This window comes from Pygoscelis adeliae, unplaced genomic scaffold (assembly GCF_000699105.1).
Source record: "Pygoscelis adeliae isolate BGI_AS28 unplaced genomic scaffold, ASM69910v1 Scaffold349, whole genome shotgun sequence".
NCBI classification, from domain to species: Eukaryota; Metazoa; Chordata; class Aves; order Sphenisciformes; family Spheniscidae; genus Pygoscelis; species Pygoscelis adeliae.
The window spans coordinates 1,102,043-1,124,001 of record NW_008825608.1 but is presented as its reverse complement, the minus strand read 5'-3'; the positions used below and the strand labels follow the sequence as shown (position 1 = coordinate 1,124,001).

The 21,959-nt window shown below is 40.7% G+C and overlaps 1 protein-coding gene across 1 annotated transcript in view; it reads right to left on the bottom strand.

Moving 5' to 3' along the window:
- Nucleotides 1-4,433: 4,433 nt before the first annotated feature.
- Nucleotides 4,434-21,959, bottom strand: part of NINJ1 (ninjurin 1) — a 66,334-nt gene continuing 48,808 nt past the window's right edge. The window contains exons 2-5 of the mRNA XM_009332585.1: nucleotides 13,021-13,161; nucleotides 12,667-12,901; nucleotides 7,604-7,765; nucleotides 4,434-4,578 (exon numbers count right to left, since the gene is read on the bottom strand). Of these exons, the coding sequence (XP_009330860.1) occupies nucleotides 7,611-7,765; nucleotides 12,667-12,901; nucleotides 13,021-13,161 (531 nt within the window). The 3' untranslated portion in view covers nucleotides 4,434-4,578; nucleotides 7,604-7,610. The remainder of the gene's footprint in view (nucleotides 4,579-7,603; nucleotides 7,766-12,666; nucleotides 12,902-13,020; nucleotides 13,162-21,959) is intronic.

Sequence of the window (21,959 nt, the reverse complement as noted above, 5' to 3'; positions counted from 1 at the left end):
TATTCAGAAACTCTTGGTTTATTATTTTTTAATTTCTTAATGGAAGCGTAGGGTTTGTGGGGCTGGCCACGCGAAGATGGGAGGCTCCGCCTCGCACATTTGGATAGTCTGGTTCTGTATATAACCCGCAAATCATTCCTTTAAAAGCAAAACACCGTCATTTAGAAGCGATGATGCGGCTTTTTCTTGTATGCAAACAACTAAGGAGAAGGAGAGCCTGCTTCTTTTCAGTCTCAGTGCTTCTATATGCCCTACGCTGCCTCTAACCTTATGGGAGATTCGATGATTGATTTTCAAGGAGTGGTGTGTTTAAATGTGCAGGTCATCAAAGATGAGCTACGCGTATGAAAATACACCATCAGCTTTCTTCTAAGTGTTCCCGCTGCCCTGCAATAAGTAAATACACTTTCAGTCGAGCCTGTTCTCCTGTGGTTTGACAAAATTATATTGTAGAACAAGGACCGGCTTTTGACATATTGTTTTTTGGGTTTGTTTGGGTTTTTTTTGAAAACACACTGTAAAGTGGTGCATAAATTGGTACCACACATAGCATTTCCTGAATCAGCTAAAACTTACAACGGCAACACCTTTGGCAAGCTAGAAAATAAGCAGAGCTTAGCGCTTGGATTCTGTCACTCGTTTCTGGTAACTCTTTTGTAAGTATTTGAATGATCAAGATTATCACGTTTCTTCCAGCAGTTAAGAATCAAGGAGCACCCAAGCTTTTAGGGTGACACGTAGTAAGAAGCCCGTGCCCTGGACCAAGGAGGCGAGCGCAGTGGCACGGGGCAGCGCGCCCCCCCAGCCGACCGGTACCTGCACCAAAGCGTGGCTGGCGGGGCTCAGTGCGGGAGGACGTGGCAGAAAACAGGATAAAGCATTTGTTAGACTAAATGAAAACGAGTGACCAAAACCTTCCGGAGGATAGTTGTGGGGAAAACAGTAACCAGGATTATGCTTTCTAGTTCAGCCCGTTTTACGTAACACTCGGCTGCAGAATAAACTTCAGCGGTGACCTGCTTTAGAAGACAAATACTTAAAAGCCAGTTCCTGTAAATATAGTTGTTGTCACCTGCTTCAGTAAGTACAGCTACACTGAAAATGTCAGCCCAGGCAGTCCTAGATGCTGCAGGGACTAATGAGAACGACCAGAGCAGCATGTGTAATTCTTACTCTGCTCAGCAGCTTATGAAACAGAAGTAAATGGATGACCTGGCATGAACCATTTCCTGAGACGGCCTGTAAAAATTCGTCTCGCTTCATTATTGATGACCTCTTTTTAAGTGAAACGTTTGCCTACAACCAAGAACTCTGGAGAAGCACAGCAAACCAAAGAACCATTTAAACCAATGCATTTGTTTGCCCCCCCCAGGAGATATTCACTAGGATTTTAAATAAGCACCCGACTTAAAAGAATAATAATCATGTGATTAAATTATTTATACTTGAAACCAACTTGCAGATGCTTTTGTCTGCTAAAAAATACATGATGTCTGAAGGCTGCAGAGACTTAAAACACAGATTGCATGCATGAGGACGTTTTGCAAATCTTTCTTAATCACAATAAAAGACATGGTAATAAACCAGCATCCTTTTTATTTAAAAAAAGACATCCAGTTGCAAGTTGAAAGCTGCTGGTGCCCAGTACAGTCTTGTAGTCAGATGGAAGGCTTTCAGATCAGGTTTTCACATGTTTGGAACCAAAAGAAGAGACCGGGCTCTCTGAAGTTGCAAGTATCACTGTTGTGATGCTTCAGTCACACTTTCAGGAGCTCAGGGGGCAGGAGGGCTCCCGGGGGTTTTCTTCTTGTTGTTCTGAGCCTGGCAGACTTGTTGGCTCTGGCAGACTTGAAGTGAACAGACTCCTACCCCCTTAATGCCGACCTACACATCCAGCTCTTGGCACCCAACAGCGTCTTCAAGCTTGAAGTATTTTTTCTTTCCCTCCTGTATGTCCCAAAACCTGTGTCTTGCGAAGTCCATTGGAACCTGTAGCTGACAAGTCATCGCCTGGCGAGTGTCCCCTTCCCTACTGCTCTGGATCCCGTTAGTTCCACAAGCCGCTGGGAGATGGGATACACAAGCCTCAGCAGTTTCTGTTGGACAACAGCTTAGCAGTAAAGATGCTATAAGAACAGCTATTACATTTTTCAGGAGAAACCTACTGTAACAGCTTGTTTGCTTGAGTGACCTGAAAAATTATGGCCCGGTAATGAAGGGAATAAAATGGGAGAAGACCTGGTATGTCTGTACTGCAACCCCCTCTGACGGCTCTCAAGTGTTTCAGTGCAAGACAAACACGATCACGCTCATACGAGAGGGCCGTGGCAGGGAGGAGCACGGGAATGGAAAGCTACATTCAAAATTGGGCCAAATCACCACCAAGTATAAATACCGTAAACATCAGTAGAGCCTGGGCGTCTGTTTGCATCTGCCTTTAGGGTAGTAAGGACAAGTCAAAAAGTGAGAGGATTAGCTAAGTGCCAGAAACACATTTCTTCCTGTTTTTATGTCTTGCTTAAAAAACTAGAAAGATGCAAATCTGGCACTGAAAAACACCTAATATTCATACCTGAGTTAAAAGTAACTATCTTTTGGATGGGTTACGTATTTGGGATGACACAAAGCAACGGCTTCAGACATCTAGCTTAGGTACACAGTTCCCTGTGCAGAAGAGAGGTAGATGCCTCCAGAGAGCCTCTCCAGACTGAATCAGATGCACAGACGGGCAAATACTCCAGTGAGTAAAAAGGTGAAAGGTAACAAAGGTGGTACATTCAAGAATCGTATCAGAATTACTGCCCGATGTTGAGCCACAGACAAATTTCATGCTTGGAAGGGCTCTGCCTACAGCCGCTGATTTTCTCCAAAAGAAAGGTTTTTAAGGTTTTCAAGGTTTTCAGCACTGCTATTTGGCCAGTCAATTCATTACACTACAGCATCGGAACTGCGGTAACACAAGTATGTAGGAATAGTCCTTCAACAGTTTGCTGGTTTGTAAAAAATAAATAAGGAAAATTGCCCTGAGTACCTCATTCAGAACTTGTTCTGAGCTACGTTTAAATTAGGAGCACACGCACAATTAAGACCATTGCTTGCTAGATACTGGTTAAATACGTGTTCAGTTGGAGATGAAGCAACAAAAGACAAATCAAAAAATAAAAAAGAATGTCTATTCCATTACTAATCACACAAGTTTCTGATTTGTTTTCTCTTAGTAATTCTTACCGCACATATAAATGAAGATATGGTACATCAATGGGCCTTGAGACATAACTAACGAGAAACGTGATCAATAAAAATTGTAAATGAGATGAGACACATGGAAGTCAAACTTCTATTAATATGTGCAAGAGAGCATTTAAAAATTAACGGTAAGGAAATGTATTAGTACAAACCTGCATCTACAAGTAAGCACACTCTAGAAAACTGGGATTTTTCTGATTGCAGATGTGATACTTTGGAAATAAAAAGACTGAAATGTTTTTCTTGTAGAAATTTTTATAACCTACACCATTACTAGCAATACTGTATTTAGAAAAAAGTGTCAGTCCCTGAGCCAGCAGGTAAGAACCTAGAAGATATTTATATCTCTCTATATATTTAAAAATAAAAATTAAAAAATTACTGATGCTTTTAGCCATAAACTTGTAAGAGTAACACAACTGCAGCAATCCATCTTGGGAAGAGAAGAGGGAAAAGTAAGTTATAGAGGGATAAACTTCTTTCAGTTTGCTACTTGAATTGCTGACAGATGCTCAGTACCAGTTAGTTTAGCAGGTAAAGTTCACCCTGTACCCTCTAGTTTTCCAGCTGGGCCTAGAAAAGGTAGCGCTTCTAACAGGGTTTCCAGAAATATATATAATGCACAGAATACGGAGCATAGATGTCAATAGTAAGAAACTATTAGCAATTAGGTTATTTGGGTCTGCGCACAAAGGAGAAGGAAATTTTAAGTGTGGTCCAGAGATGAAGAAACAGGACAAACGACTACCTGTCAGCAAAACTGGACAACAGACAGATAGCCCACTGTTTCTGTTTGTCTCCTCTTTGCTTTAGCTAGAGTGGAAAAAAAGAAAAGAAGGCACAGCTGTCTTCGCACGCTGCAAAGGAAGACCACTGCTGTGCTGTGGAGTACGTGGGTTTGGTGCCAAGCGAGTGAAATAAAGGACAACGTGACCATGCCAGAACTGAAGGCCTGCCGTTTCTTGCCACGCTGGAAATGACAAATTGCCACAAAACCAAAAGGCATGGAAAATGGGAAGTCCTGTGAAGTGCCACCAGCTGATACTACCTTGTTTGATGAGCTTATGCCACTTCTCTGAAAAACAATTAGTTTCTACAGAAATTGAAATGCCAATATTCCATAAAAACAATGTCCTTGAGTCAAAGGTGCCAAACAGTTTAAATATTAACACATTGGAAAATTTTAGGTGCACAGATGTGTTGGTTGTTGGAAGCTTGAGAATGCTGCTCGATATGTCCAGCTTCTTCAGATTATTTTTTTTTTCTATTGTGTCCAAGTGTAACTGGCTCAAGTGCAAATGGCACCTATGGAGAAATGAATGCTTCAGGTCTCTGAAATAGAAAACAAAGATACTGCGATGTTAGTGATACAGGAACTATAGTAAATGACAAATTTGCCTTAAAGGGGGAATTAAGTTTTCTTTGGAAAAGTGTGCGTAATAGTGAAGGTGAAGCCAGAAAATGGTGGCCACTCACTTCTCTCAGGGCTTTGAGGAGATTGTGGCAGCAGACTGGAAAAGACTTATTTTTCAAGTTACATTCAGATGGCCGGGTGTTTTTAGCAAGGGCAATATGTACAAATGAGCAAACAACAGATGTAGCGTTCCAAAGCAATGAAGAACTTCCACATTTAACAAGTGCGGAGCAAAAAAACCACAGGTCCCAGACATTTGGCCATTTTATTAAGAAACTGCATGTGTGAGAAGCATGAAGGCAGGATCACACAGCTGCTGGTTTTGTACGGATGTAAACTTGCTTTAAACATCCTTTGGTCTTGCCTCTACCTGAGGCTACATAAACCACCGACTGTTTCTCCTTTATTGAGGCACTGCAAGTTTATTAAACCAATTTCAGCAGTAGATACCAATCACGTTTATGTATGTGAACAAATACTCTGGCTGTGCATAGCTATATGCGATATATGGTATATAGCTGTATGACCTAGTACCATCCACTAGGCAGAACCGTGTTTTATGTTCTCATGATGATCTCAGACAAGTTACCTGTGACCTTGTTTCTCATTTAAGACCTAGCTTTCTAACTAGAGATTCCACAATCCCAGTCATAATTAAGCCACAGAACCCTTTGGGTTGACAGTTTATGGAGAGCAGAAGGAATAGCAGAGGAGAAACTCCAACACAAATGCTGTGAAGAGCCCCTTCTTGCCAGACGGTGCCAGCTAAGCAGTATGACACCGCACAGAACCACTGATGTTTCCATAAGACTTAGCCACGTACGTGTGTGAAGGAAGGGGAAAGGAGACAAAGTCCATGGACAGGTGGGAGAAATTTGCAGGGGGGTGCACTTTACGTGTTTAAAGAGCTAACGCACAGCAATGTTCAGAAGCCAGCCTGGCATGTTAGTGCTGCCCAGAGCTGAATTGGCTTGTGACACACAAAACAGATGTCCTGCAAACTCTGTGACAGCTGCAGGGCTCTTCAAAGCACTTCAGTATTGAGTTCTGCCGTAGAGAAATACAGCAGTCGTGTTTGGGAAACACTGCAGAAGCAGCATCTCCTAAAAGCCAGTGAGAGATCGAAAAGGGAGCAGAGCTGGCACTGGTACCGGGGAGAATCAGTAAGGCACCTCATTAGAGAACGTGGTACTAGCAGAGAAATAGCAGATGAAATGTGGGTGGGCTCACCCATCCGGTATCCTGGTGAGGCAAGGTGTGCGATACCTACCTTCTGGCTATTAGCTGACCATTACATTAAGGCACTAACTGGCTTGGGATTGGATTGTCAACTCATCTTCCTCTCTACTCAGCACACATCAGTGTGATAAGCAAAAACTGCTTCTCCTCTCTTCCCTCTTAAGTTCTTCTTTCACTGTATCGAAAAGAGGCGCAGCTGGGATTCTGGTATGCCACCTTGTGCATTATTTGAATTTCTTGGTGCCTATTTCAGATTCTTGTCTCTGCCTCTGTTCCTGGCTATTGTGCATGGTTTTTCCCATGAAGACAGCTAAAATTCCAATAATCCTTCATTCAGTTCTCTTGGCTTTGCCAGTGCAATTTTGTGGTTAGTTTTTCAGTGTTGTTTTAATACGTACTGCTGAGATGGACGTTCTACCTATAATTCTGATCATATCTCAGATAATCTATGTGCTCTTTGCTGCTAAAATGAAATATTTATTAGTTTATTTGTAAAGACTATGGCCAGAAAATACAATAAAACTATCTTGCTTCACTGCCAGAATTTCACAGGTTTTGGATGAAGCAGATGATTCCGCCCACACCCCGAAATAAATGAAGTTCATTCTTCATCTTCCCAGTAATTTCTTGCACTGATTTCCCCCCACGCTCTTTAGAGTCTTGATAGAATTTGTCCTGCTTTCCATTCTTGTTACATTCACCTTCAGACTAGGGGTTTAAAGGCCTTGTTATCTTCTTTCTCATGGCGAAAGGGTTTCATCTAAAAGTTAACTCAAACCTGTAATGTTACATGTATGGGCTGTCTCCATAGTAGCCAGTGTACCGTGGCTTGCCAGGAAAGTCAAGTAATTCCTTCTTCAGCAGGTCTTCTGAACGTGATTTCAGGTTTGGAAGACAAAGAGCCAGAGCAATGCTGGCACACAGAGACTTAGCAGTGCTAATTTAAAGGCAGATGTTGTACTATAGTGCTTCTTGAGCTACGAGCCTACAATTTAGGTTTATCTCTTTCCAAATTGTTCATCATAGCTATGATGCTAGGAAGATACCCATTTTGACTCCCCCAATTCCTATATTTACCCTTCTGTATAAGTAAATAACAAACTTTAAAATGCAGGTAGAGCAAACTATTGTTCTAAATGACCACGTGTATCAAGTAAAGTGATAGTGCACATCTGCGGGCTGAGCCTCCCACAAAGCAAAAGCCCGGCAGCTTGGGAGGACAGAAAAGCCACACCATCAGGAACAGAAGGGCTCCAATGATGTGTAGTATTATATGTTGGACTTAATAGCCCTAGTTACTTGGATGAAGATTAAGTCTTCAGTGTTCATAACAGGCTAGATGCAGTATACTGCAAACTTTTCTTGAAAAAAGAAGCGGCATTTGGAGGAAGCAAAACAATATTATTTCCCTTCTTGGCTTAGTCAGCAATGAGGAAAAGGAGTGGCTAAGCCAGAAGGACAATCTTCACACTTCCTGTGCGTGACACATGCAAGGGGTGCCTGGCAAAGTAAGATGCTGCCATCAATTTTTGAACTCTACATTTAAAAATACACTGTAATAACTTAGCAGTTCCTACCATCTTTTGCTTTTGCAGTAGTCTGAAGTAAACTCATTTGTCTGCAAAGGCTAGAAGTGCCCTAGTGGGCACTGCATTCTTGTATGCTATGCCCTGCTACCTTATGGTGCAGAGAGACCACACTCACCTTGTACTTACTGTCTTGACGCTGACTCAGCAACTGGCTTCTGCACTCCAAAGGCAGTGATAAAAATATTCACAACTACTATAATGAATACTAGTCCCGTTGCAAGGTTGTTGAGGAAATCCAGCTTTCCATGTTTTGCAGGGTTGTTAAGGTCATATTTTACTTCAAAGAGAAAGGAAAAAAAAAAGTTTTAATTATTTGTATATTTCAAAATCCAGAATAAAAGTCTTCGCTACCCATGTAGTTCAAGAGTTGCTCTTACACTGAGCTATTTTCCTCAGTCATACTTAAAAAGGAAGTAAGATTCTGCAGTGTCAGTAAAAGTGCTAAGATCATCTTTAACCACAAGGAGCCTATTAGCTTCCAGTAATTAGCATCTAATCTCTGTGGATGCACATGGGAAGTAATGGATACACAAACATTACTAGAAATCTTCTGCGTTCTTGATCTTTTGAAACCTAGTTTTGTTGCAGACTTTAAGCATTTAAAAATTATTTCAGTCTTGAATACATGAAGCTTGAAGCCCAGACAGAATGGAATGAAGTTAAATTTCCTTAGTAGTTAAAATGCTACAGATTCTTCGCAGGCAGCCCAATCTCTCTACCAGTGCTGGGTTTTTTTTGTACTGGTGCCCTTCCCCAGCTGTACTCCCTGCTTTTGCACTGATTCTGTTTTTTAGAAAGCAAGAGCATTATATCTGTTAAACAGAGGAAGATTTCAAAGCAGTGTAGCTGCAGTCCTTTTTACAGAGAGCATCAGCTGTGTAAACAATTTCTTTTGTTTCTTGCAGTTGTTCTTTGGTTGAACTGCTAATGGGAGCGAGGGAGGAACACACAAGGGAGATAGTATTCATTTAGTTTAAGCTTTGATTCCAGGCCTTGTGAAAACACATATATGAGTTACGCTGGAATGATAATAGACTTGATGATAGAGTAAAGCGTGTGCTTGTATAGGCCAGTAAGAAGTCTGGGGTCACTTGCCTGGCATCATGCGAAACCCAAGATTTTCCTCTGTCTCTGTTCTCTTGCAGCAAGGGCTCTGCAACTCAGACCCTCTGCTAAATTTCTTTGATGCTGATGGAATGAGTGAAGATGAATTCTGGAGAGTGTTTTGAGAATGTTTTTTGTCTATTAAAAGTCCTAGTTCTTAAATGTGTAGATCACTGGAGCTTGTGTGTGCATGTACAGGATATGTGAGAGAAAGTTCATACCCAACAGGTTTTTACAGCAACACAAACAAAACTCTGATAGGCACATATATAGATGGGAGAGTTACGACTCCACTGCACAAGATAGATAAACTGTTTTTTGCTTTTAACATAATGACCCTGTCAACACTGCAGAACTTAACCACAGAACCAAGACTTGCTTGTTGAAGCAGTTAAGTGGAAGTGGTGGCAAACACACTCGTGATGCTGAAGTATTAAAAGCCAGGTTCACTCGGTGTCCCTAATTAGGATGTCTAACGCTGTTTTTGTTTCAAGGAATTCTGGGCGCCTGTTCAAGTCCTGTTTGCTAAAGCAGTATAGTCAAACATCACAGGCCAGTCAAAGCACTGAAGAACAGCATGGGGGAACTATCTGAAAAGCTTAAGCTTAAGCACACCTGTGTAGGCATGAAATAATTTAAGCTCAGCAGTACTTAACCCTGAAAATGAGTTTATACATGTCTGTAAAGCATCTGGAGCTACATGGACGCTTGCATCCCAACAGTACCTGGAAGGACTCTAGTACTGTCATGTGAATGAGGCGGAATAAATGAAATGGAATAATTAATTAATCCTGAAGTATGGAAGAAAAGCATTTCAGACAGTTGGTTTAAAAAAGAAAAGTCAATAAAGGCCTAACATGTTTTGTGAATTAAAAGAAATCATGCTCAAAGGAGAACTGTCACTTTCAGAGCTGTCCCTTTGTCCAAATAAGGGTCAGAGAAGACAAGTATTGCTTGTCACTTTAGGCGGTGCTCTAAATTTTGAAGTACAATTGCAGTAATCCTATCTTTGTGATTATAGTATTTAAGATGAGGGTGTTTGTGAAAATGTTTTTAAGAACAGCTATTCTTTAAGTATTTTATTATAGTGGGATTGGATTACTATGATTTCATGCCACTTAAACTATTTCAAGCCATTCTTTGCTTTTCTTCCAAAAATTTAAGATTACCAAATCACTTTCAAGGACAAGTTTGCTGAACATTTTTCAAAATGTTTTTGTGAAAGGCTCTCTTGAAGGAGGAAAAGCTTTTAATCCCTAGTAGAGAACTGGTAGCTCCTGGGATAAAACTCTGGCTCAAGGAAAGAAACTGGCTGGTTGCACAGACTTTTGTTTGGACTTGTGAGAGCTGGTAAGAGGCAGAGTTTTGTGGCTGGACGGAAAGGCAAACTCTTCCTGCAGGCCAAAACTACCAAATACACATTGTGAAAAGCAAGTTCTTGCTACGATGCCTTTGTACCGTCATATCCTATTTCCTACCTTCAGTACTTTTGACCCCAGCATGACAGCATCACTCCAACAGCATACCGCTATAAGCCGAGGGCTTTGTCACCCTCGGTACGCCAAACCTACAGCCACTGCAGAGCACAGGCTGAACTCCTGATGAATCTCACTATTTGCTCAGTGGTCTGTGAACTCTACCTCAGCCCAGCTTGGGAGTTGGGGCTGCCGGGTCCTCTCTTTACTCTCAATGTGACAAAGATAAAAATTACAGAGATGGAAGCCACTTCGGCAATGTCTGGCAGAAACAAGCATTAAAAAGCAATGTCTCAGCATATACCGAGAAATTATTGCCTGACAAAAAAAAGGGAACTTGTTTACAGCCTCAAAGCCTGCTTAACTGAAACAACCACCAGGGAGATGCCTTCAGCCAAGAAACATATAAGTGTTCCGCTGATTTTTCCATTTTTCCACATCCCCCAGTATCATCAGGTTGCTTTTTCCAGTCCCTTTCTGGAATCTCCTCTGAGCCAGGACATGGATTTTGCTCTTGTACCAACTCTACCAAATGCAGAGGCAGCTGTATTCTGTCTCTTCTGTAAGAAAGAAAAAAGCTACATCAGCTGCATATCAATATTACAAGCCTTATGTATCCTGGTTTCCTAGGAACTTCCTCCTTGAACAGAAAGTTGTTTTTTCAGTTGTGCTAAAAACCGGAACACTGAAAGACTAACAGAGATGCCAAAGGTCGCACCTATAACTTAGTCAATGCCATGTGTGAACTCTGGCTATCACCTTCAAGGCTTTTCATTTACGGTAGACTTAAGATCTATCATATAGTACCCATTAATGTAAAGGGAAAGATTTGAAAAAAGCTATGAGAATAAATGATCGTATATCACTAGCAAAAGAAGTGATCCATAGCTGTTTCCTACCAGTGAAGGTGTCATTTATTTCAGTGAATAATGGGGTTCAACTGATGCTGAAACCTAAACATTTCCTCTGATTTCCACAGGTATCCTTCGATCGACCCTCCAAAGTTATGGTCTAGGGTTTTGGGTGCTGCTAATGAACGTTGCAGGTTTTCAGCAACTTTGCAAAGTGCCACTGGATTCTTTTCACATGTTTTTGCAAAAGCGTGGGGGGGAAATATCACAGTAAGTTAAGATAGCAAAGAGAAGTACTGAAGACTTGTTTAAGGTCAAAACAGAAAACTCAGATTTCCAGAAGAGTGCTGTCTCTCCACTCTCTGTGGAGTTTTAGTTGGGCTTTTTTGGGTAATTCATGCTTACTTAGTGATGACATTGTTTTAGAAATGAGCCTGGTTCTATAGCTACTTAGATCAATATTCTGCCTTACAGAATAAGCAGAGGATATATGACATACGTGTGCTACTAATCTAGCCATACTAACTGAAAATACCTAATTTTTAGTGATAAGTACTGGTTCTTGTGCCTCACAGCATTGTACCTATTAATACTGAACAGCGGAACCTCTATTTTTGAGAACAGCAAAGACGCTGCATTGAACTTCTGGGAATGTGAAGGTCCGTAATTCGACAAACAAGACAGAAAGGGGAGAGGGGGGAAGGCAGGGAGCAGGGAACTAATTCTACAGCTGTCTCATTGAATGTGTCCAAAGCACGCACTAACACAACTCCTATTTGAACTCATTCTCTTGAAATGACTTCTAGCACATGTTAAAGGTGTTGCATCACATTTCTTTGGTAGAAAGTAGAAAAAGTTTCCCTAGCGATAAGCAGAATTCAAGACAATCTATTTTTAGTCCCAGGATGCTACTTGGACTGTGTTTTCATATTATATGTCATTTCAAATTTTCTGACTGAAGTCATAGTATGTGGATAATAGATGAGGTATGTTCTTATGGTGAAATCTTGCTCCAAGTAGCCTATTTTTCTTTTTAACTTTAATTTCAGTTTAACACAGGTTTGAAAATTAACAGTAACAACTACATTTCTCCCATTCCCCACCTAGAGATTTAGGATGCTTTGAATAATTTCCTAAATTTAAAACTAAGTTTTTTTTTTTTCATTATTGTCAAGCCTTTGCTATCAAACCTTTGATTTGATTGCAGAAACACAAACAAACTGAAGACGATATGCCACACCAACATGAAGATGGACATTTCAACTTTACTTCTGTTTCGGAGTTCTACGTCCACAACATATTCTTATAATATTACTTATGATATGACCGATATGGAACAAATACATTTCAGTCATAAGATTAAGTAACAGATCTTGCCAGAAACAGTATTATGAAACTGGGCAGGCTGCATGATCCTATCTGGCCTATGAATGTTTCTTTTACAGTATTTCATCATTTTCCTTCCTCCTCAGGCCTTCTGAAAAGAAAAATATTCATACTCTGGGCCAATGAGTATGAGGAAGTTGATCAAAATTGAAGATTCCACATAAAGCTGCCCTTACTCCTTTTGTTGCAACATTTCTATGGTCTTAGGAGAAAACTTTAATCAATTCTGAGGTAAAGACTTTCAAATATAACAGCTTTTTAAAAATAAATGGGGAGTCTGTATACCATATCTTATATACCATCTTATAGGTTGCATCCTGTAAGAAAAATACATGTCAACGGTTCTCGCTGTTGCTACATACCAAGGAATATCAGGAGCACTCCCACCATAACTTGCAGTGCGAGCGACAGGCTGATAAGAATGATAAGTGGGATGTAGAAAGAAAAAGAAGGTCCTTGCTCCATCACAGCTTTCAGCTGGGATGCATTGGCCATCAGCAGGGCAATGTCCAACATGCTCTCCGCAGCGCTCTTCTTATTTGCGTAGTGGTTGATATTCATAGGTCCATTTCGTTGAAACCACTGTGACGTTCTGTGCTAAAATTGGGAGAGAGGAAAAAGATTATTCACGTCTCTTTTAATTGGTGTAGTGAGCGAGAGATCACTTGGCCCATCAACCGATTTCTGTAATCATACTGACAGAGTAATAGCGGTACTGAGACTACCAGTACATCTTTTTCACTGTTACCACTCTCCTCCATCTGACAAGGGAGCAGTAAATAGTGTCTGTACTGCGCTTTGGCAGATACCCTTTTTCCAGCTTGTAGGATCAGCCTAAACATCAGTATGAGTCTACCCTGGGAAAAGGAAAGATTGAAAAAGCTGAAAAGTTTGCACTGAGAAAAGTTGGGAGGGAAAAACCACTGTAAAACAATCGAGCAAACAACAGATTCTTGTAACTAATTTACTCCTAAAGGCATACTTAAAAATACAAATATTTATTAAATTCACCCTCTGTCATCACACATCTACATAGTTCCTTAATTACTCATAAGTCTTATTTTGAGGATACAAATACACAAATACATTAACAGTAAGCTTTTTCTAGCTGACTTCTTTAAACCTACTTCTTAGAGACCTTTTTACTGCACAAATGTGTCCCCGCTTGCCAGAAAATACTGTGAGGAAAGTCTCGCTTTGAAGGTTAGTTCAAATGCAGAAAACGCCCTCTAATTACTCTCTTCAGCAGCAGTCATAACTATCAAATTTCCAACTCCAAAGCCAGGTTTGCCACTGTCCAGACCTAAAAGTGTCCTTTCAAATAGGACAGATATTGATGCATACGGCAAACACATTGCCAGTTTTTCCAGGGCATTCAAATACCAAACTTGACCGATTTTCACCAGACACGTTGTAATCAACCACGGCCTAAATATTTTACTGAGTGAAAAATGTCATGGGGCAGCAGCAGACTTTTTTCTGCAAAGAAAAGGAAGCCATGTAACCGTAGCTTCACGCCAACGGCTTCTTTACTGAGACCAAGCTCCCAGGAAGAAAATGGCTCTGAGACGGATACTGACTTCAGTCAGGAAGAACTCGATCCTCATTTGGTTTTGTCTATATCCCACAATCTAAAATGCAATTTGGCTGGGGAATCTGTCCCACAGTTGTCACCTTTTCTCTCCCCAAGGGGAGTCTCCTCTTCCCACCCCCCTGCCCCATTAAACCGCTATGGCATTTGGATGCTTCAGAAAAAACACTGTAATTCTAGTATACCATCCACCAAAAGCACTAAACCAGGTGTAGATGTTTATTTCCTCATGGAAAGCAGCATGGAAGATATGCTGGCAGTACTCAGTAGAAAAATCCAGACTAACATTTATCACTGTTTATTGTACAGTAAAAAGCCAAACACACACATTCAGCTCTTGGCTACCTAATGCTAGCAGTGTAAGAGGGGACGAGGAACTACGTGTGTAATAGCAGAATTCACTTTCTAGGCATGAATTTAAAAGAAACTCTTCTCAGTAGACCGTAGGATTAATATGATCTGTTTTGTCACAAGTTCATAGTAGAGGAAGTTTTTTCCTATGTCTAGCAGCTAATTAACTCCTTCCTGCCAAAAATACCGACTTTGAAATATCTATTGGGTCTACGAGGCTGCAGTGTGTAACACAGGCAAAAACTGCATGGGTAGCTGTGACTCAGTTCTTAATCCTGATGGAAGGGGACTGCAGTGAAAACATGACGACCGGTTCCTTTGTTTTCACTCGATGTAGGAATGTGATCATGTCATGTTTGACATGGCTTTTTTTTTTTTTTTTAACTATACAAAAGAGTAAATAGTCTGGGCTACAACTTCCTTTCAGTTACATCTGTGACTACACGATGTAAGACAGTTTCTATATAAACAACAGAATATCATCTTTTCTTTTTCCTGGGGAAATGTCCTGCTGCACTTTTAGAACCTTGCTGTTTGCTCATTTTCTGTATGGTCAAGTTGCAGGTGGAGATAGCGGGCTATGGCGTTTGAACCGCGGTGGAGGCAAAGGTTTTGAGTCCCTTCCCAACTCCAACAAATGGAGAAGACTTTTCAAAGTCGGGTGCTGCTAAGGCAAACTGAGGCAAAACTTCTTATTCCTGGAATGACAACTCAGCTATTTACTATGTTTAGATTCTAAAAAATGGCATTTTACTCTGTTAAGAAGCTTTCAGCTACCACTCCTGAAAGCAGACCAGTTCAGAATAGGAACTAGGCATAAGGAGAACTGAAATGTTGGTTCTACTGTACAGAGCTTTTTCTCAGCCTGTGATCTTGCCTTCTGCCAGGAAAAAGGACGTGTAATCACAAAAGCCCCAGAAACAACCATTTCCCATCTCCTGATTGAGAAATGGAACCTCCAGACTCATGCTGGAAAACCATAAAACAAAAAAAACCGCAAATTAGCCTTGCCTTCTGGAAGGAAGTTGAAGGCGACTGCCAAAAGTATTGAAACAAATGCAGTTGGTACTATGGCAGCAATTTTTAAGATCAGACTACGTGTTACACAGCAATATATAGACAGGCAATGAAAGAAGAGCTGTTGCCTTAACCTCAGGATAATGACAGTCATGTGCAATAGAAATTATACAGGGACTTTGTTATGTGGTTTTATGGTTTCAGGGAGATTCCAAGCATGTAGCAACACGTGCAGCCCGCAGCACCGAACGACACCTACTATGCTGTTACCACCTGCAGGGCTGCAGAGAGGGAAAGTGAAACTTCTGGAGATTTTCTAGGATGCATGTAAAATAAGGCTTTTCCTGCAGGTGTCACTTGGCGAGAGAACAGTAGGTATTTCACGCGACCTGCTTCAGTCTCAATGTAATCAAAACACCTCATTACACACTTTCAATATTCAAATTACCTGGTACAGACAAGCTGATCCCTTTTCAGTTGGTGTCACCAAATGAGTCTGAGGAAAAACAGCATGTGTGTTCACACGTGTGTGCATAAGAGCCAGGTGTAGCTGGAAGTGCTGTATCTTCCTTTCCCTGTCAGTAACAGCCTGCCCTCAGGCCTCCCATCGCCCGCAAAGCGTCAACCTCTGAGCAGAACAACCTGCCGTGCTCGTCTACGCACAGTTATAAAAAGGAGAGGAGTGACAAGCCTCCCCCTCTTGCTCCATCTGTGACTGGAAGAGCTTATTTTCACAGTCACACGGTGCTGTCCCCACAGACAGTACCGCTCCGCGTCTCCGCATAGCAGCAGGGTCTGTTTGCTTGCCCAGAGCACTGCAGTTTGCAAGGATAAAGCTAAGATATTACATCAGAAGCTGGCACTTCTTTGCTTCTATGAGACCAAACCTTCACACCAGGACTGAATGGTATTGGATACATAGTCTTACTGTGTTGGTACAGACTTTGCCACTGCTTTGCTTCACTCGTCGTTTCAACAGTACACCCAGAAGAACTGAGTCCCTTTGAAATACAGGAAGGATTTATTCATTACATTTATTAAAGAATAAATAGAGGTGGCACTGAGGCGAATGTCCTTACATGCTGAGTTTCATGAATCGCGCCTAAGACCCACCTGGTGATTCAACAGGAAGGAAACAGCACTGAAAATGGAAACATTTGAAAACAAATAATAAAGTATCTTTGCTAAATACAGTAACTTGTTATAGTAAGGATTTCTGCTTCTATTACAGCATTAAACCGCTACTTGTGACAAAATTTATGGGGCTGTTTGTTCAACAGAGTATTTATCAAACACTAGCGACTGCTGAGGTAGTCAAATTAACGGCTGGAAGTCTGACCAAAAAAAAGGAAAGCCCAAAAGCAATTTCTTTTTTTCTTGTCCAGCTTGACCCGAGTTTCCCAAAATGTACCAGTTAGTCTGTCCAGAGAAGACAGGTGGGTTTTTTGACATGCCAGCCATCTGTAATCCACAGAGAAAAAACCCACTGGTGAAAATGATGCCTATTTTGCATCTGTATTTAGAACTTGGTTATGTTCGTTTCTGTCGCTCTGCCCTATGAATGGAGGAGAAAAGAAATCATTTGGATTTTGAGTGTGAGTTTTTAGGATTCATTCCCTCTCTCTTGGTATGTTCCTAGGTACTTTACTCAGCTTCTTAAATGTCTTCCACCATATATATATATATACGTTCCCCTAAAGAGATTGATATAAGAAAATCTAAAAAAAAGCCAAAACAAAAGCCCCACAAAAACTGTAAAAGGCAAATATTGCCTGAACCAATAGGGCCTTGAAATTTCCAAGTTAAGAGTCAGATCTGTTATGAACACTGAATTTACTGTTCCTGTAATGAGGTTAACAGATACTTGCAGCAGCACAAGACTGGTTACTGTTTTCTTCTTAAATGCCACTAGAAAACCAGTATTTTGCAGTTAGGAAGGTGAACTTCCAGTTTCCCAAATGAATACTTAGAACCAGAAACTGCAAAGTGTAAGCCAGAAGTACAGCCTGGGTCACTTTAATTTTGATTTGCAATCTGTAATTGCAGCTACTTAATATCAGCTGGGACTGCAGGACCCAGAGCTCAACATGTTTTGCATGTCGGGCCCAGAGTCTCATGTCTGGGTTCTGAAAACATACAAATACTCATTTTAGTATTGGTACAGTATTAGCACTAAATACTTTCGTGGTATTCTAACTTTAAATCATTATGCAGCCTTATAAAGGCAGAATGCCTTTATTAAATACAGGAGACCCACAGTTTTGTATGGGATAACTGGGAAAATAATGCTGATCATTATTTTTATATTCCAAACAAGGTTTCTAAGAACTGTGCTTCTGATTAATAACACCTCCCTTAAGCTGTCAGAAGGTTCTTTGCCTTTCAATTACATTTACTCTGAAATACAGTCTTCATAGTCTTTGGCTTGCTCTAACCCTGCATACAGCTTTCTTTCTATTTTAGGGGATTACTGCAATTTTATGGTGCTGTTAGACACTTTTAATAGCCAACAAGCTTTGATTCAAAATGAGATAGGACAAGCTTGTTGATCAATATGACCTCTGGGTTTGTAATGTCATGGAGCAAGCTTCCTTAAATTCTTGTGTTTAGGGACAGTACCAATTTTAAAATAATGGAAACTTGCTATGTAATAATGAGGCTGTGTAAACATAAGGTTGAGTCATACTGATCTTGCAGTGGACTGTTCTTTACTGTGTTTTGCAATAGTCTTTCTAATCAAAACTGTTAAAAAGATGCTAAAAAGCAAAACAAACAAAAGTTTGAAAAGTAATTTTCTAAGTTTTTGAAGTATTCACCTTTACGAAAAATACTGCACGGCAAACTTCTCCAGATCTTTTAGTGGTAATTTCATGTTCAGGAAAAATTCCAGTTATATCAAAAAAGAGAAGGATCAGGCATAAAAGGAATAATACAGGACTAAAAGAGAACACAAACTCAGAACTTCACTTTCAGTTTTTTCTAAGATCAACCCTACAGTCACAGAAATGAACTAGCAACTTTACACAATTCTTTAATAATCCTCATAGATGTGGAATTTCTGTCCACATCTCCATCACCTACGTACTGAAAATTTAATGGGCCATACGTGGCCACTCTGAAATTGGACTTCCCCTCTGGCTCAGAGAATTTGCTGATCTAAAAATATAGGGAAAATATTCTACAATGGAAAGAAATATTCTTCCAACAAAAATATTTTAAGCTATATCAGTTATGTAACAGATGATTAGATCCTCTGTACACCTCCTCAGAAGGTATTCTTTCTTTTCCCCCAATAAAACATTAGATCACTTGTTCAGCTTAGCACTGATTCAGAGAGAAAAAACCCTACATCATCGGTTACATTTCCTGTCAGAATTTTATTGGGGGGGGGGAGGAATCTGTCCATCCAAGTACCAACCTAGCGTAGCGTAACACTAACTAGCTTGCCAGACTTCTGCAATCACATCTTGAGACAGTATGGTTGCAGGCAATTAAAAAAAAAAAAAAAAACAGAAAGGGAAAAACTCAGCCTGTGTTCGTGTTTCATAGACAGCATCGATTTTCTAGCACTTTTAAAAGCCTGTACTTAAGAAGAACCACTTTCTATACAGACAGGCAGAAAATGCAAGGATGACTACATTAAGAAAAAAAAAGTGGTAACCATGCTGATTCCTGAGAGCTAAAAAGTTAGTGTAATAAAAGGGGAAAGTACGGTCATGTTAGCTCAGGGCAGAGCACTATTTTCCTAAAGGTATAGTGGCTCCAGGACCAAGTTAGAATATTTTTACTCATTAAATGACTTAAAAGAATCAGCACACCTGATGACTAACTTTGTGAAATGAAGTAATAACAAACTTCTTTGTACAGCTATTTAAATAGAGGCTTTCTCCTGCATGACTTTTTTTCTGTCTTGCGTTACTCCTAGCAGTAAGTTGTGATTTGGTCTTATAACACTATTTCTCACAACTGGACGGTGGGACACCTATCTTGTGTTGTTAAAGCACTGTTTGTTTATTCTAGCTACTTAAAAACCAAGCAAACAAAAACTTACCACCAACAGTTTCAATATTTGGAGTATATCGAATACTCCAAATTCAATTTGATGTAAGTAATGCTTTAGAACATTCCATTTCATTCTATATGCAGTAAAATAATTCCAAGTTCCTACAAATTTGAAGTTTGTTACTTGCAGTATGATGCCAATAAACTGCCATGTCCCAAAATTACTTATGAATTGATATACAATCTTGAATACATTTTTAGTAATAACATGACTATAATAGAATCATTAAGGTTGGAAAAGACCTCCAAGATCATCGAGTCCAACTGTCAACCCAACACCCCCACGCCCACTAAACCATGTCCCTAAGCGCCTCATCTACCCGTCTTTTAAATACCTCCAGGGATGGGGACTCAACCACTTCCCTGGGCAGCCTGTTCCAATGTTTAACTACTCTTTCAGTAAAGAAATTTTTCCTCACGTCCAAAAGAAGACGATTTCTTTTCCCCCAATAAAACATTAGATCACTTGTTCAGAAATTGTCACGTCCAAAAGAAGCCAACTATTCCAGAGCTGTTCTTTTGCACTATCCAATTCTTGTTCACCTTTTTCACAGTTGTTCTTTAACTCTTTCAACTAGCATTTCCTGTTATCTTGGAAACATTAAACTAGATTTTACAACACGGTGAATCTAGACTGTTTCAATATGGACCATGAACAAGGAAAGCAAATAGAGGAAGATGAAAAAACAGTTACTATCTGTATTTGTATGAACAGACCCTTTGCAGAAATGGCCAGACACTTCTGCCAAGTGTAATTATTCACATTTGTGAGTGAGGTGTGCCAGGCCAACCCAGTATTAGAAGCAAGGAATTTCTTGCTTCTAAAAGCTTGACAGCTGCTAAAAAAATTTATCCAGATTAATGATGGAGTTAAAATAAACCACATTAAACCACTGTGTGACCACTCATTCAGAATTACAGTGTGCTTAACTAGTTTTTTTTTAATTTGCACGCTTTGAATGCTTTGAAGGTAAGACAACTATATCTGCATTTCATGTCAGCTCTTCTGTAAGAGAAGGTAGCAGCCTATTGCTGAAGATGTGCAAGAGAATCTATTTCGAGGAGAGGGCAGAGGCTAGGAAGAGCAGTAAGCAAAAGAGCGTGGTCCAAGTTGCGATGCCTGCGAGCATCCCTAAAAGCAGACACGCACTTTCGACTCCAATCCTGAAGATTTAGGCACCTGTGGGTTTGGGGCCTCTCCAGGTTTAGCTGGCTGCTGAGTTGGGGCGTTCTTTTGTTTGTGTGAACTGTGAACTTGGTCAGATTTTTTAAGCTATCTCCTATTCACAGATTGGGTTTTGAGAAATCTGTCCCCATCTGTTTTACCTTGCATATACTTTTTTTTTTTTTGTGATAAAATGAAAAAAAGTGTCTGTAAAGTTCTCTGAAGTGCTACTGTATACGTATAATACGATACAATATTACGTCTCGCTGCTTATTCTTTATATGGCACTTATATAGAACTTGCAGTTTTTATGGGAAAGATGTAACAAAATGATGATTGCTTGCAACTGAAGATGAAGTAGAACAGGAAAGTTGCAGAAGAATTCTTGGAGCAGACCAAGTTAGGAAAAAAAAAACCCCCATGACTAGTTCTTGTGATGCAATCACAACTCCATGTTAATAAAAAAAGAAAATTGCTGAGAAGTCAGTGGCTTAAAGGAAACCCCTTCAGGCCACCAGTTTGACCCGCGTATCCCAGCCTTGATTCTCTTTAGGTACTTTCCAGGATTTATTAAAACCAGATATTTTTTTTCTTGGTATGATATTCATGACTACGAGGGTTTGTCAGGAAGGGAGGGAAGAAGGAAAGATCTGCTACACAATCAGTCCATTCTGTCTGCAACCAGAAAATTTTACCAGTGACGCAGAAGGTGGTTTAGAACAACTGTTTCTATGTGGCAGAGTCTTAGGTTGGAATAAGAGTTGCTTTTTAGTTCAGTCCTTTCCAAAACAACGTAAAAGATGCTCTTTTACTAGCCTGGGTTTTCAGATAAGTGGCGGGCTTGGAAAACATCCTTTATGCGCAAACAGAATATGGGATGAAACGCTTTACGGTGAAGATCTCCGGCGATGTTTTGACTACACGGAGTAGTAAAAAGCTGGGTATTTCTCTTCTTGTTTTTATTTGGATTACCGTATGGAAAAAAACCACACAGGCCCAGCCCTTGAAGTAATTCCTCCTCCTACTTCGGTGCTCATTTATCTCCTGTGTAGGTATCCCCGAGTAACTTTTCCACCCTCTCCCAAGCCTCCTGGGTGGGGAACCCCCCCCAGGTCCAGAGCGGTGCCGCTGTGCTCCCGGCGGAGGTCTCTGGGTGGGGGCACATCTGGCGACCTTTCAGCTGCCATGTGTAGGAACTAAGGGGTCACCGTGCCAAGGGCTAAAGAGGGTTTTCTCTTCAGCCCTTCGCTGGCACTTGCCTATCTTTGAAGTGAGACAAAACGGGACGCTCGCAGCGGCATCCTTACAAAAACAAGTGCTGAATTAACGGAAGACGTGTAAAAAAAAAATAAAATAATCGAGAAGTACCGATTACAGGAGTGCGGCAGCGGTCCGCACACCACCACCCCCTCCCCCGAGTCTCTTCCCGCCCCGGCTCAGCGGGAGGGCTCCGCGGGGGCACCTGCAGC